This window comes from Rana temporaria, chromosome 2, assembly GCF_905171775.1.
Source record: "Rana temporaria chromosome 2, aRanTem1.1, whole genome shotgun sequence".
Lineage (NCBI taxonomy): Eukaryota > Metazoa > Chordata > Amphibia > Anura > Ranidae > Rana > Rana temporaria.
In genome coordinates this window covers 204,658,480-204,672,883 of record NC_053490.1, presented here as the reverse complement: position 1 = coordinate 204,672,883, position 14,404 = coordinate 204,658,480, and the positions used below count along the sequence as shown (strand labels likewise).

The 14,404-nt window shown below is 41.1% G+C and overlaps 1 protein-coding gene across 9 annotated transcripts in view; it reads left to right on the top strand.

The window, feature by feature from the left end:
• The window catches only part of LOC120926401 (cohesin subunit SA-2-like), a 112,352-nt gene extending 98,476 nt beyond the window's left edge, over window positions 1-13,876 (top strand). For all 9 annotated transcript variants that reach the window (XM_040336281.1, XM_040336280.1, XM_040336282.1 and 6 more), the window contains 3 exons: window positions 1,907-2,036; window positions 10,195-10,285; window positions 13,561-13,876. In XM_040336281.1, coding sequence (XP_040192215.1) covers window positions 1,907-2,036; window positions 10,195-10,285; window positions 13,561-13,578 — 239 coding nt within the window. In that variant the 3' untranslated portion in view covers window positions 13,579-13,876. The remainder of the gene's footprint in view (window positions 1-1,906; window positions 2,037-10,194; window positions 10,286-13,560) is intronic.
• Window positions 13,877-14,404: the final 528 nt, after the last annotated feature.

Below are 14,404 nucleotides of genomic sequence, written 5' to 3'. Positions count from 1 at the left end.
CATCAGCACACCAGCACTCTTACTATATTAAGACAGCTCAATTTCTACTCTTGCCAGACTTTCTTTCAGGAGTTTCCTAAATAGAATGCAGTAAACATTGTTTCTATCTAATTTAAGCCCTGATGAAGGAGATGTCTTTTGCCCTGAAAACACGTTGGCTACAGTTTCTTTTACTGCCATCAAAGTATCATTGGCAATAAAGAACTATGAACTCTTACGATGAACGTTTAGCACTCTGTTATTCGGTTTCACATGAATCCAGCTTGCCTCTCACCTTGTTGTTGAGCTGCTGAGGTCATTTCAGTTAAGTCTTACTGTCACTTTTTGTGTGACGGGTGAAAGATCCAAGAGTCCAACGCCTCACATCTGCTTCTTCATGGTTTCTGTTGCTGACCCTCTCTCTCTCCTACTCAGAGTGCTGCTGTACAAGGAATGATATCGAGACAGATGCAGGTACTTTTGCTAGCTGTATAAAAATATACATTTAAATATTAAGGCATAAACAACTACTCAACTTTTATGCCTGGATATTGAAGTTTGCCTGGGATTCAACGTTATTAATATTACAGATAAAATGCATGTACCTTCTGGTGACTTTAGGCCATGTGTCAAACACAAGACCCGCCGGACCATTTCATGTAGCCCTTGCACATCTCCTGCAGCTGTGGCACCTTCCTTGTGCAGCGGCAGAGAGGCCCCCCCCACGAGGGGAGGACAGAGCTTGTCTCCGCCCCCCCCAGGTCTCTTATTTCAGCAGTCTCTGGCAGCTGGCTCCAGCCCTCCTCTGGTCTTCCTCCAGATGTAATGCCGTGTACACACGATCGGTCAAACCGATGAGAACGGTCTGATGGACCATTTTCATTGGACCAAACCGATCGTGTGTGGGCCCCATCGGTTATTTATCCATAGGTTAAAAAAAAGCAATCTTGTTTTAAATTTAACCGATGGATACCTAACCGATAGAAAAAATCTGATCGTTTGTAGGCACGTCCATCAGTTAAAAATCCAGGCATGCTCAGAATCAAGTCAACGCATGCTTGGAAGCATTGAACTTCGTTTTTTTTTCAGCATGTTGTTGTGTTTTACGTCACCGCGTTCTGACACGATCGTTTTTTTAACCGATGGTGTGTAGGCACGACTGACCATCAGTCAGCTTCATCGGTTAACCGATGAAAACGGTCCATCAGACCGTTCTCATCGGATGGACCGATAGTGTGTACAGGGCATTAGGGAGGATGGAGAATTAATTATTGAAAAGGGGCCCAATTAACTGAATAATACTAATTTGCATTACTGCATATGCTATTTTTTTTAGCTTGTTTTTCTTTAGTCCTGACCATAATAGAGATAAGTAAAGATAGGTAAATTCCCTTTAAAAATGAATCTTAGAGAAAAGATATTTAATAACAAGAATTTTATGCGAAATCTACAAGCAGTTTTTTATGTCTACAAGAATGTTCATGAGGTTTCTGGCCCATACAGGCATACCCCACTTTTAAGTACACAATGGGGTTTATTTACTAAAGCTGGAAAGCGCAAAATCAGGCTCACTTCTGCATATAAACTAATTAGGCTTGGGTTAGAAGCTCATTGGTTTCTATGCAGAAGTGAACCTGATTTTGCACTTTCCAGCGGTAGTAAATAAAAGCCAATGGGTTTTATTTACTACCGCTGGAAAGTGTACTTGTGTACATAAAAGTGGGGTGTGCCTGTATTGTTGGGCTGTTTTTGACACCATACTGCTTTTGTGTGTTGTGAACACTAACTAGCTATTGCACAGTTTTTTCAGTGCTTTGCAAATCTGAAAATGATATGAAATATATTTTTCTTAATTCTGGTGGCCAGTGATACAGTTCAGGCTTGCGACCAAGCAATGGATAATGTGTGTTTATACTCTCTGTTACAGAGCACATTCCGAGAAACAGCATGGAAGACAAGAGTGCATTTCATGAACAGAACTCCCATTATTCCGCTAAAAGCAAGAGACCAGGAATGCTCCAAGAGCAGACATCAGAAGACATTTCATCAGTGAATAGGTAACTGGATATTACAGAATATGCTAAATAATAAACTCATAAACAAACACTAGCTAGATATATTTGATTGATACTCCTGTAATATTCCACTAAAAGTCTTGTACTAGATATTTGCCCTGGTTTCCTACCCCCAGGTCTCTGACTCTAACAAACCTGTGCTTTTCTTAACCTGAAGTTAAACCTTAAATTCATTCAAGGTGTGTTTTTTTTTTTCATACTTTTTAGCCAATGGAAAGCTAGTTACAAGAAAATAAATGTAACGCGTTTCTGCACATGTTCACGTCGTTTTCAGATGCTCCTCTTGTAGCTCAAACAAAGCTAATGTATTTTTTCAAACTACAACCTTCAAGCAGTTTTATGCTAAAATGTGAACAGGCACAACTGAAAACCATGGGATTTTGGATGTTGGGCATTTTGGAGTTTCAAACTACAAAACGCTTACATGTGAATGGGGGCTAATATGTCACAAATAATTACATCTTCTAAGTAGAGAGTAACAGACTTTTTTTTACATATTTTATTTGGACTGAAAAAATCTAATTTAAAAATGTGCTTTGGGAGTTCTTTGTCCTGTATAAACATTTTTTTTTTCTAAAACAAAGAAAATTGCATACAGTACATTTATAAACATTTAAATTGAAGAAAATTGACCCAAACCCCATAAAAGGCGACTTAGCATTTTCAGAAGGTCAGCAATAACAGCCTCTGAATTTCTGGTAAATTAGGCACAACATGTTTCTTTTGAACCCTACATACTGTGTTATACTTATGTTTACAATGATAAATTCCAACTTTATATCACGCTAACAACATCTTCTATCACTGCCATTGTCCAGGAAGATATTTTTGTATAAACCATAATTATATGGAACAAGGGAGCACAACAGCTATAATCTATAAAAGAATACTGTCCACGTGGCAAAAGCAAGAAACTGGAAAAATTAAACTGAACCAATTTAAGTGTATCTAAACCTAAGAACAAAATTACTCATCCTTCAGATGTGGTGGTTTCATTTACTCACTCTCAAAGGGCATAAGTACATTGGGGAAGAAACGTAGAAGATAAGAAAGAGAAGAGAGTAAAAAAAGAATTGGGGGGGGGGGGGTGCTGCTGTGTTGCATAATCTTTTTTTTTTTTCAGGTTCAGTGAGTCAGGGCTACAAATGGGTAGCAAATAAAACTTGAATCTTGGTTCCCATACCTTCTTGAATTTTGCAATTTTCAGCAGTAACCGGCCGATATTTGAACCGTTATTGGGCAGGCTGAATGTTCCAAGTTGATCGATCAACTTGATTACAACCAGCCTGCTGGATTCTCTTGCAATTATTGTTATAACAGCTAGCAATAATTACTGTCTTCTCCCGGAGGGGCATTGTGCGAATATATTTCCGTCAACCACGGACTGTGTGTATGACCGGCTTTATCGTTTTGTCTAGCGGTTAGTTTGTTTTTCAAAGATCATGACTTGTGAACCCCAATTCTTGACATTTACAAAAGAGGCAGAGTGGGTTTTCAATGCTCTTTCAATTAGCCTTTTTACCACTGTTAAAATGTGTTAAGCTGGGTTTAAACTGCTGCACGGAGCAACTCACAGCAGGGGTCCGGTGCGTCCCTCCCTGTTCACTGTTTCATGTCTGGCCGAATTCGGAACTGAAACAGACCAGACGACGCAAAGCATTTCTATGTAATTCGCACCGGAGCCGCTCTGGATGATGTGTGAACCTGCTATGTAGAGAGTCTGTCACAATCTCCTGACATGCAAATTGGATGCGTGGGAAAGCCGTATCCAATTCGCACTAGTGTGAACCCAGCCTTAGACTAGTTTGAATTGAGTGTTTGTGCACTCATTGGGTGGTTTATTTAGAAGAGCTTTATAGGGATTCTTACAAAACAACTTACCTGTTAGCCGTACTTATACAGTAAATGTTTGATTCTTGATTATATGACTCCCCGCTGACTTTAGATGTTGCCAAAGCTTGTGCACCCGGGTGATTTTTGCATGGACAGGAAGTTGCATCAGCAGCATTGGATGCTGATTCTTTATATATGGATGGTCACAGATATAGAATTCTAGAGATGAAAAGAGTTCAAGCACATAGAAACAAAAAAACAGCTGAGGAATAGAAAGAAGGCAGGTGACTGATACAGAAGACAGCTGGTAAATAATCTTTACGGGAAGAGACAGCTGTTTTAATGGCATGGAGAAACATGGGAGGCAGGAACAGCTGAGTGGGGTTGTAATAGACACACAAAGGATTCCTAGCTGCAAGTTTTCCCCCTTTTTTTTCCTTCTTTTTAATAGGGGGCTAATCATGATACAAATAGAGCAAAGGATTATTCAAAATTAAAACCCAATTGAACTTTCAGTTTAAAGATGCATTTCAGGGACATCAAAACAGGTGTGCAAAGGTCTAAGGCCTCGTACACACGATAGGTTAAACAGAGGACAACCGTCTGATGGACCGTTTTCATCGGTCAAAACCGATCGTGTGTGGGCCCCATAGGTTATTTAACCATCGGTTAAAAAAAAAGCCAACTTGCTTTAAATTTAACCGATGGATTCCTAACCGATGGGAAAAAAAACGATCGTTAGTAGGCACAACCATCGGTTAAAAATCCACGCATGCTCAGAATCAAGTCGACGCATGCTTGGAAGCATTGAACTTGTTTTTTATCAGCACATCGTTGTGTTTTACGTCACCGCGTTCGGACACGATAGTTTTTTTAACCGATGGTGTGTGGGCGCGATGGACCATCAGTCAGCTTCATCGGTTAACCTATGAAAACGGTCCATCGGCCCATTCTCATCGGATGGACTGATCGTGTGTACGCTGCATAACAGTTTGTTTTCATTAGAAAGCAGCCACAGCTGTGATTGCCTGCCCGCCTGCCAGCATGCTCTGTAGAAGGACCCTTGCTCTCTGTGTGGAATAAGTGGTGTCTCTGCAGAGGTTTGACACCACCTCAGAGTTCTAGCAATCAGCAAAAGGAAGTCATTAAATATTGCTAACTAAGTAACTAAATATAACCAGCTTAGAATTTAGACACAGCACAACAATATTTAGTTACTTAAAGCAGAGCTTTTTGACCGGGAAGTCACGCACTACATGCAGTCTACCCGCAGTGTGTATTCCCAGAAGTGGGTGAAAATACCTGTTACCAATTGTGGCACCGGAGGGGGGGGGATGAATCCGAGGAGCGGAAGTTCCACTTTAGGGTGGAGCTCCGCTTTAAGCTTCTTTACACTTTTGTATTTGCTGTTTTCTTGAGTGCAGCTGTGAGTATTGCTTATCGGAGCACTAAGCACAGTTTTTATTTATTCTTTTTGGAATCAGCAACATCAATTCTTCCTGCTGATTGGAGGGCGGAAGCACTACTTTTAAGCAGTTTATTTAAAAAAATGTGTTATTGCTGTTTGTGTTCCCATTTTGTTCACTTTTTGTTCTATCTGATGCTCTTTAAAAATCTAGGTAGAAAGGAAAACCCCAAATGGGAAGCCCAACACCTAGGCAATTCAAGGGGAGGAGAACCTCTGCTTGGATTGCCTAGGCACCTGTCAAAACTAGGAGCCCCCCCCCCCCCAAAAAAAAAAAAAATGTTTTAAATGATTGCAGATGCCGAGAAGAGTGGAACCTCGTTTTTGGGTCCAGTTCAACCCAGAAGTGTGAAGTTTTGTTTAAAAATATTGAAGTTAAAAGCACAAAAAATCAAGTATTCCAGTTGTTTCTATTCCATATTTGAAAAAATAGTTAAATCCTTATCACAACATTATCCTCCTTGGTCCCCTCCTCTTCTGGGCGTGTCTAATTACACTTTGTGCTGGCCCAGCTCCTCTGCCTGTCACCTCACCTCATAGTCTTTTGTGTAGCTACTGGGTGAGGAGTCAAGGGGAATGCTAGAGAGCAGCCTTTCCTAAACTTTTTACCAAGGAGGATCCCTCAAAAAATTTCAGGACTTGGGGTTCTAGAATAATCTTCAGATCTACCGCTCACAATATGTTAACACAATCAGTAATTTGTAGATATACTTATAGATAGAGGAATAAATAATACAATTCAGAGAATATTAAAGTTAATCTTGGGCTTGTTTTTGCTGCACAAATATTTCATTCAGTTTAATAAAAACCACCTCTGCATTTATGTTTAGTAGTAAAATATACATTTGCTTTGGTGTTCAAGGCACTTGGTATTGGGCTACAGAATATGTCCGCATTATAGAAATACAGGAGTTAACTAATATCTCTGGCACTATTTTTCCTATTTTGATCATGACAATAATAATGACACAAATACCGTAGCTGCAGTGCCTTGAAAAAGTATTCATACCCCTTGAAATTTTCCACATTTTGTTATGTTACAACCAAAAACGTAAATGTATTTTTGTTGGGATTTGATGTGATAGACCAACACAAAGTGGCACATAATTGTGAAGTGGAAGGAAAATGATAAATGGTTTTAATTTTTTTTTTACAAATAAATATCTGAAAAGTGTGACGTGCATTTGTATTCAGCCCCCTTTACTCGAATACCCCTAACTAAAATCTAGTGGAACCAATTGCCCTCAGAAGTCACCTAATTAGTAATTAGAGTCCACCTGTGTGTAATTTAAAGGGGTTGTAAAGGATTTTTTTCCCCCCTAAATAGCTTCCTTTACCTTAGTGCAGTCCTCCTTCACTTACCTCATCCTTCCATTTTCCTTTTTAGCCTAGGTTCACATTGGTGCGATTTGAGAGATCAAATCGCATGACAAGTCGCAGCCTATTGGCGGCAATGGCACTGTTCCAATCGGTGCGACAGCGATTTTGCCGCGCCGCACCGATTTTCAAAAGTAGTTCCTGCACTAACTTTGCCGATTTCAGGTGCGATTTCTATAGACCTCTGTGTATGAAGCCACACAAATGTCTATCAAGTAGCACCTGAAATCACGCTGACCTTGCTACTTTGAAATTGCGCTACTTCAAGTAAAGTAGTACGATTTCAAAGTAGCATCAGTGTGAACCAGGGCTAAATGTCCTTATTTCTTCTGAGAAATGCTCACTTCCTGTTCTTCTGTCTGTAACTACACACAGTAATGCGAGGCTTTCCCCCTGGTGTGGAGAAAGCCTCTTTAGGGGGCGAGCAGGAGTGTCAGGACACTCTCTACAGATAGAGAAAGGAGCTGTGTGTTAGTGACACTCCTGCTCGTCCCCTCCCCCCTCAAGAGGCTTTCTCCACACCAGGGAGAAAGCCTCGCATTACGGTGTTGAGTTACAGACAGAAGAACAGGAAGTGAGCATTTCTCAGAAGAAATAAGGACATTTAAAAGCAAAATCGAAGGATGAGGTAAGTGAAGGAGGACTACACTAAGGTAAAGAAAGCTATTTAGGGGGAATTTTTTTTTCCTTTACAACCCCTTTAATCTCAGTATAAATGCAGCTGTTCTGTGAAGCCCTCAGAGTCTTGTTAGAGAACCTTAGTGAACAAACAGCATCATGAACGCTAAAGGAACACACCAGACAGGTCAGGGGTAAAGTTGTAGAGACGTTTAAAGCAGGGCTAGGTTTTAAAAAAAAGAATCCCAAGCTTTGAACATCTCACAGAGCACTGTTCAATACATCATCCGAAAATGGAAAGAGTATGGCACAACTGCAAACCTACCAAGACATGGCCGTCCACCTAAACTGACAGGCCGGGCAAGTAGAGCATTAATCAGAGAAGCAGCCAAGAGGCTCATGGTAACTCTGGAAGAGCTTAAGAAATCCATAGCTCAGGTGGGAGAACCTGTCCACAGGACAACTATTAGTCGTGCACTCCACAAATCTGGCCTTTATGGAAGAGTGGCAAGAAGAAAAAAAGTTGTTGAAAGAAGGCCATAAGAAGTCAGTTTGCAGTTTGTGAGAAGCCATGTGGAGGACACAGCAAACATGTGGAAGAAGGTGCTCTGGTTAAATGAGACCAAAATGTAACTTTTTGGCCTAAAAGCAAAACACTATGTTTGATAGAAAACTAACACTGCACATCACCCTGAATACACCATCCCCACTGTGAAACGTGGTGGTGGCAGCATCATGTTGTGGGGATGCTTTGCTTCAGCAGGGACAGGGAAGCTCATCATAGTTGGTGGAAAGATGGATGGAGCCAAATACAGGGCAATCTTAGAAGAAAACTTGTTAGAGCCTGCAAAAGAGTTGAGACTGGGGCGGAGGTTCACCTTCCAGCAGGACAACGACCTTAAATATACAGCCAGAGCTACAATGGAATAGTTTAGAACAAAGCATATTCATGTGTTAGAATGTCCCAGTCAAAGTCCAGACCTAAATCCAATTTAGAATCTGTGGTAAGACTTAAATATTTCTGTTCACAGACGCTCTCCATGTGCAAAGCTGGTAGAGACATCCCCAAAAAGACTTGCAGCTGTAATTGCAGGGAAAGGTGTTTCTACAAAGAGTTGACTCAGGGGGGCCGAATACAAATGCACACCACACTTTTCACTGCAAATTTTTGTTTTAAAACCATTTATCATTTTCCCTCCACGTCACAATTATGTGTCACTCTGGTGGTTATTTAACAGGGCTGAAGAGTGCAAAATCTGGTGCAGCTCTGCATAGAAACCAATCAGCTTCCAGGTTTTATTGTTAAAGCTTTATTGAACAAGCTGTGGTTAGACGCTGATTGGTTCCAATAAAATATATTTATGTTTTTGGCTGCAACAAGATAAAATGTGGAACATGTCAAAGGGTATGAATACTTTTTCAAGGCACTGTATAACACAAATATCGATGGGAATAATGCTGGTGACTTGCTGTCTACTAACCCCCTCACTAGAGAACACCCCAAATTACTGTGATTTTTGGGAGGGACAGAAGGGGGTGAACAGAGGACATATAATGGGCTCAGAACTCTCATCATATAATAATCACAAAGCCCTATTATCCCCCTTACTGGAACACTGATCACAGCTGCTCAATGTTAGAACCCCCAGCTTAACACGTCTAGGTTGACGACTCCTGCAATGTACATCCTGACATCAGATATCACAAACAGGTCTCCACTTATATGGACTTTGAATTAAAATAAACATGTCACCATATGATACAAGGCCACTGGCTTTGATAGTGCAAAGAAAATGCAGGTATAGGCTGCCTCTCCTGTATCTCCTCTCCAGGAAAAGCACAGATAAACCATCAGCACTACAGAATGTGTTCAAGGCATTCACTTCCTCATTCTATGCTGGGTTCTCTGCCTCATGGCCACTTTGCTGTGGCAGATTTGCCTCTCACAGAGTCAGTGTTCCCATATCTGGGCACATACATCCAGGCTTTACACTGCCTGTGCCCAGAGTTCCTCTGTCGTCACCAGTAGTACCACACCTTTTCTCCTCAACTCACTTTGCCGCTTTAAGCACCCCTAGGGTCACGCTAAAAGGGAGTACGGAGGCTGCTGGCAGATTCATCCACGCTGTATCCAGTGTCACTCTTAGATGTGTCTGCAAGGTACCAGCAAAGAAGTGATACAATCATGTTACTTCACCAGCTGTAAGGTTGCACAAAACCTGCTTGATAAACTGCCATAGAGTGCAACTTGAGTGCCAGCTCTGAGTCTGCTGCAGCTACTGATATCACTTCCAAGATGGCAGTGACCTGCAGCAGTGTCAGGCCTTTTGAATCTAACCTCAGCTTGTTCCATTAAGCTTTGACAAAAAAACTTGGAAGCTGATTGGTTTATATGCACAACTGCACCAGATTCTGCACTCTCCAGCTTTTCCTAAATGAACCCCAGTGTGTTTTTGTTTAGTAGTGCTACTGCAGAATTGTTTCTATTTCTCAATGCAAGTTTATTAGTCTTCTCATACTGAAAACAATAGAATCTCAGCTTGGGTTCAATTTCATCACAGCATTTAGACTGGAAGGATAAAATATGCCTACAGATAATTGTTGGTGATGGCAGAAAAGTTACTGAAGGGAATTTATGAGAATTGGAGCAGCTGTGCATAGTAATCAGTCAGCTTCTATCTTTCATTTTCAAAGCTTAACTGAACAAGCTGAAGTTAGAAGCTGATTGTTTGCCATGCACAGCCTCCCCAGATTCTGTCTCCTCCAGTTTTGGTAAATGCACCAAAGTAAAGGATAACTTCACTGATTCATTTTCTGTATTTTTTTACAAAACATTCCACTTCAAAGTTTACAATCTCCGAACAAAGTGAAAAGTTTAAATGCACATGTGGATGAAAGCAATGAAGATGTAGATGTTGATGAAATGGATACAAATGAGGTAGGTTTGTTACATTTTACGTAATGTTCCATCTAGTGCAGTGGTTCTCAACCTGGGGTTCGGGACCCCTTCGGGGGTCAAATGATGATTTGCCAGGGGTCACCGAATCCTGGGCTGTTCCTGAAGTTCGCACCGCTCTCCCAGCCTTTTTGCAACCACCCAGCCTGGCTGTCCCTGGAGCCTGTGGCCACCCAGCTGGGCTGTTGCTGGAGCCCGCGGCCACCCACTCAGCCTCTTCGCAGCCGCCCATTCAGTTCATGGCATGGCTGGGGGACACAGACTAGAGGTCAGCTAACTGGTGAGGGATGTGAAGTGGGAGGGGCTGGAGGAGACCTCAGATTTTGGCATTGGTGAGAGAGATAAAAGGGAAAGAAAGGAAAGCAAAGAGAGAGTGGTACATCCTAAAATTTACCATAAGGTTTTTTAATACTGTACAAGTGGAAGGGACTCAGGGAGCGCTAAATATCCGTGGGTTAGGGGCGGAAAATCCTTGCCTTGCCTTGGGTGCTGACAACCCCCCACACTACGGAAATAATTTTACTGTTAGGGGTCCCCACAACTTGGGAAATTTTATCAAGGGGTCACGGCACTAAAAGGTTGAGAACCACTGATCTAGTGGTTGTATTTCTAAGAACTTGTATGTACTGCATATATCGCTACCCCAGTCTGTGGCTGGACTGTAACGGCTCGTTTAGAAATCAACAAAGGGAGTGCTGTTCCAGTGAATAAACGGAAACAAGTTGAAAGATCAAAAGTAACAATTTCATTTTATTTCATTATGTACTAGAATTTTGTATCTATTTTTTTATCCATTGGTGTACATGCTTCTTATTGTTTCTCCACTTCATGTGTTAATTGCAACTTGGGTGGGAATAAATGGCTGCTGCACCCCCTGGTACTTGTATTTATACTCCCCTCTCTGCCGGCTAAGATCATGTGACCTGATGAAGGGGTTAATCCCCGAAACATGCATTTAGTCTGCCCTGACTGAGCCCCGCATCTTCTCTCATCACTTACTCTTCATATTTACCAAGCTGCTGTCACGTGACCGGCTACAGTCTGTCTGGCACATTGACACTGCCTACCCATTTGCAGACCCTGCAGCGGAGCACTTCCATCCGCTCCTGGTGTTCCTCCTGATCGGTACTGATCAGCCCAGCACTGCATCTCATAGTTCCATTAGTGTTCCACCATCAGGCTCACTGCCCACCCCCAGGAGCTCCAGGGTCCGAGGCAGTCATCCATGCCATCTGGCTCAGTGGAGGATATCACACTAGCCGTGAGTCACAGTGCCTCACGGGCACATTTTCATTTCCCTGCAAGGGCTTATAACACTTTGTTTTATGGCATTAGATTGTCCTAATCCGCAATAAATCATTGGTACTTTTAAACTTTCAATTTGTTTTCATCTATTCACCAGAACAGTGCTCTTTTTGTTGTATTTTATGTTCTCCCTCATTTGGCCGTTTGAGTTTGGGAGCAGCGGCCAGGGTCTGACACTTTCCATCCATATGGTATTCTGGATACATCCATGCGTCTGGCTTTTCTGGTGTTTTTAGGGCTCAATTACACTAGTGGCAATGATTGCCGCTCCATTAAAGAGCTATCCACACTTTTCAGAGGCGTTTTACAGATGAAGCAAAGCTTGTGTACACCCACATCCCAAGTTGCTGCCTTTGCAGCTTAAGGTGGCCGCAGGACATCAACAAGGTCACTTTTGTGCTCTTTGTTTCTATAAGCATGTTCACGGCTAGGTGTGTTGACTGGCTGCTGGCATTTGTTACCTCAACATTTCATATTCCTGATATGTGTCTGCTGTACCATGTACTTAGTATCCTGTTCTCTTTGTATTGTTTACTTTATGTGAAATCTCTGGTGTTCCTGCTAGTACCCTTGCACATGGAGCACATCTCAGTCAGTTCTCTAGCTATGCTGGAAACTCTGTGTGCTCTCCTCCAATGATTAGACTTGTCCTGACACGCCTCTGCTACACAGCCATTCACTGGGAAGCTCAGTGTGCTGCTGCTTCTCCTCCCCAAGCTCTTATGCAGCTGAGAACAGAGGGAATGTGATTACTTATAAATAAAAAAAAAGAGAAAAAAAAGTACGGTATTTATAATGTTTTTTTATCTTTACACAAATATTTTGCCTTTCATTTCTATTTTAAACTGAATGGGTTGTTTTACAAGGAGATTGTTTACAACCACTTTTATCTAAAACTCAGGGTGAAGGGCAAAGAATTATTACAGTAAGGGAGTAAGTATTAAGGTCACTACTTTAATTGCTTAATTACCAATTCTAGAAAACAAGTGAAAGCAAATAGGGAGCTACTAATTCTGTGCAGCAAGCAGCAATATCTTGCTAAGGTCCAGGCATTTCACTCTCTTGTCTCATTGTTAAGCCCTGTACATATGGGCCAAATGGGTGGGGGGGGGGAGCGACCGGCTTCTGTCAGACATGCATGCTGGAGAACTTGCAGCTGACCGACTCCCAGTCAGCGCTCTCAGCCAATGGCAGAAACTGCTGATCAGAGTGTTCTGGTAGGGAGGGGTCCCCCTGTCAGAACACAGCAGCTCAGCAGGGGAGATTGCTAAACTAACCTTGCATGGTTAGTACAGCAGCTCCGACCACAGCTGTCAGTTTTTTTTTTTTGTGCAACTCGCTGGATTGCATGGAAAAAAAAAAACTGTAGTGTGTTTCAGGCTTAAGTCTTCTCTAAACTCCTTCAAGCAGCTCACACACAGTTTACAGAGAGTGTGTGTGTGTGTGTTTTGTTACTCCCTCTATATCAGTTTTCAACATCACAGCTTGAGACTTTTTACATGGGCGGTGTGTTTTAAGAACCATCTTTCCTGCATCACAAGCAAGGATTTTAAGATAAGAACATTACTAATGAAATGCAGTGTGGTGGATCATAGACTTAAAGGATCACTTCATTTTCTTGGGAAAAAAAATATAGCAATTAAGAAAGAATCCCATTCAGAATTAGTATCCAAAGACACAAAGTGGGACAAACAGTATTTTCTTTAGAGCAGAAACAGGTAGGAATCTGCATCAAAGTTTGTTAAAGTCCTTGTAATGAACATTTATCATTTACCCAGAGGGAATTGTTTTTTTTTTTTTTTTTCTCAACAAATTTGGAGTTACTCTTTACTTACTGAGCAGGTAGACTGACTGTGCTTCTCATATGCATCTCAGAGTTTATTGACTGGAACATATACTTCCAGTTTCTAAAATGTAAGTGTAACAATCATGTGAATGTATTTAATTTCTAGGAGCTTACTACTCTTTGAATAAAAGAATCAGAAGATGTTACAGAACAGAGGTCTGTGTAGTACCTTATTACTTGCCCATCAAAAAAAGTACTTGTAAAAAGCAGAAGAAATAAGCTGAAATACTGTCTTCATGGGACGATGCTACATTTCTCACCACATTTAGACTCAGGTTTTTCCATATAGGACTGTAATTTGTGTGCATGCGTCTCACTGCAACCACAATGACTGTCATAGATTTTCTTATTGTGTACAATGTACAGATTTTATTTTAAAATGAACTGTATACTTTTTGCAATAAATACAATTCTTTTGATAATGGTGCTTTCTTTTTATTAGCATGTTTAGGTTTGGTATGTGTTATTTAGGGGTAACATAAACATGAAGATAATGGATTGGCAACTGTCATGCCAACATGTTTTTGTAGGAAAGTATGTAAAGTCTGATGGCATAGAGCTAATTCCGGACACGGTGGTGAAGACAGTAAATATGTCTGTGAAAAACCGAAAAAACAAACAAAAAGCCCTGCACTAGGTCGAGCAAAAAATAGTGACAAAATAAAAAAGTAAATTATAAAGAATAAGGAAAAAAGTAAACAAAAAGGTAATTGCACACTTACAAAAATGTTTGAATGCAAATCAGCTAATAAAGTTGTGCTTTCCCTATAAACAAATACAGGGCTAATAGTGCTACAGCTAACTAAATATTGCACTATATAATATCAGCATCTAAACATATTGCACGCTTTGTGTAAACAATATGTACGCAATCATTTATGCTGAATGATTACAATGTGAATAAATCAACACAATAAGTCCAGTATAAAATCCAGAATTACAGTGCCTTG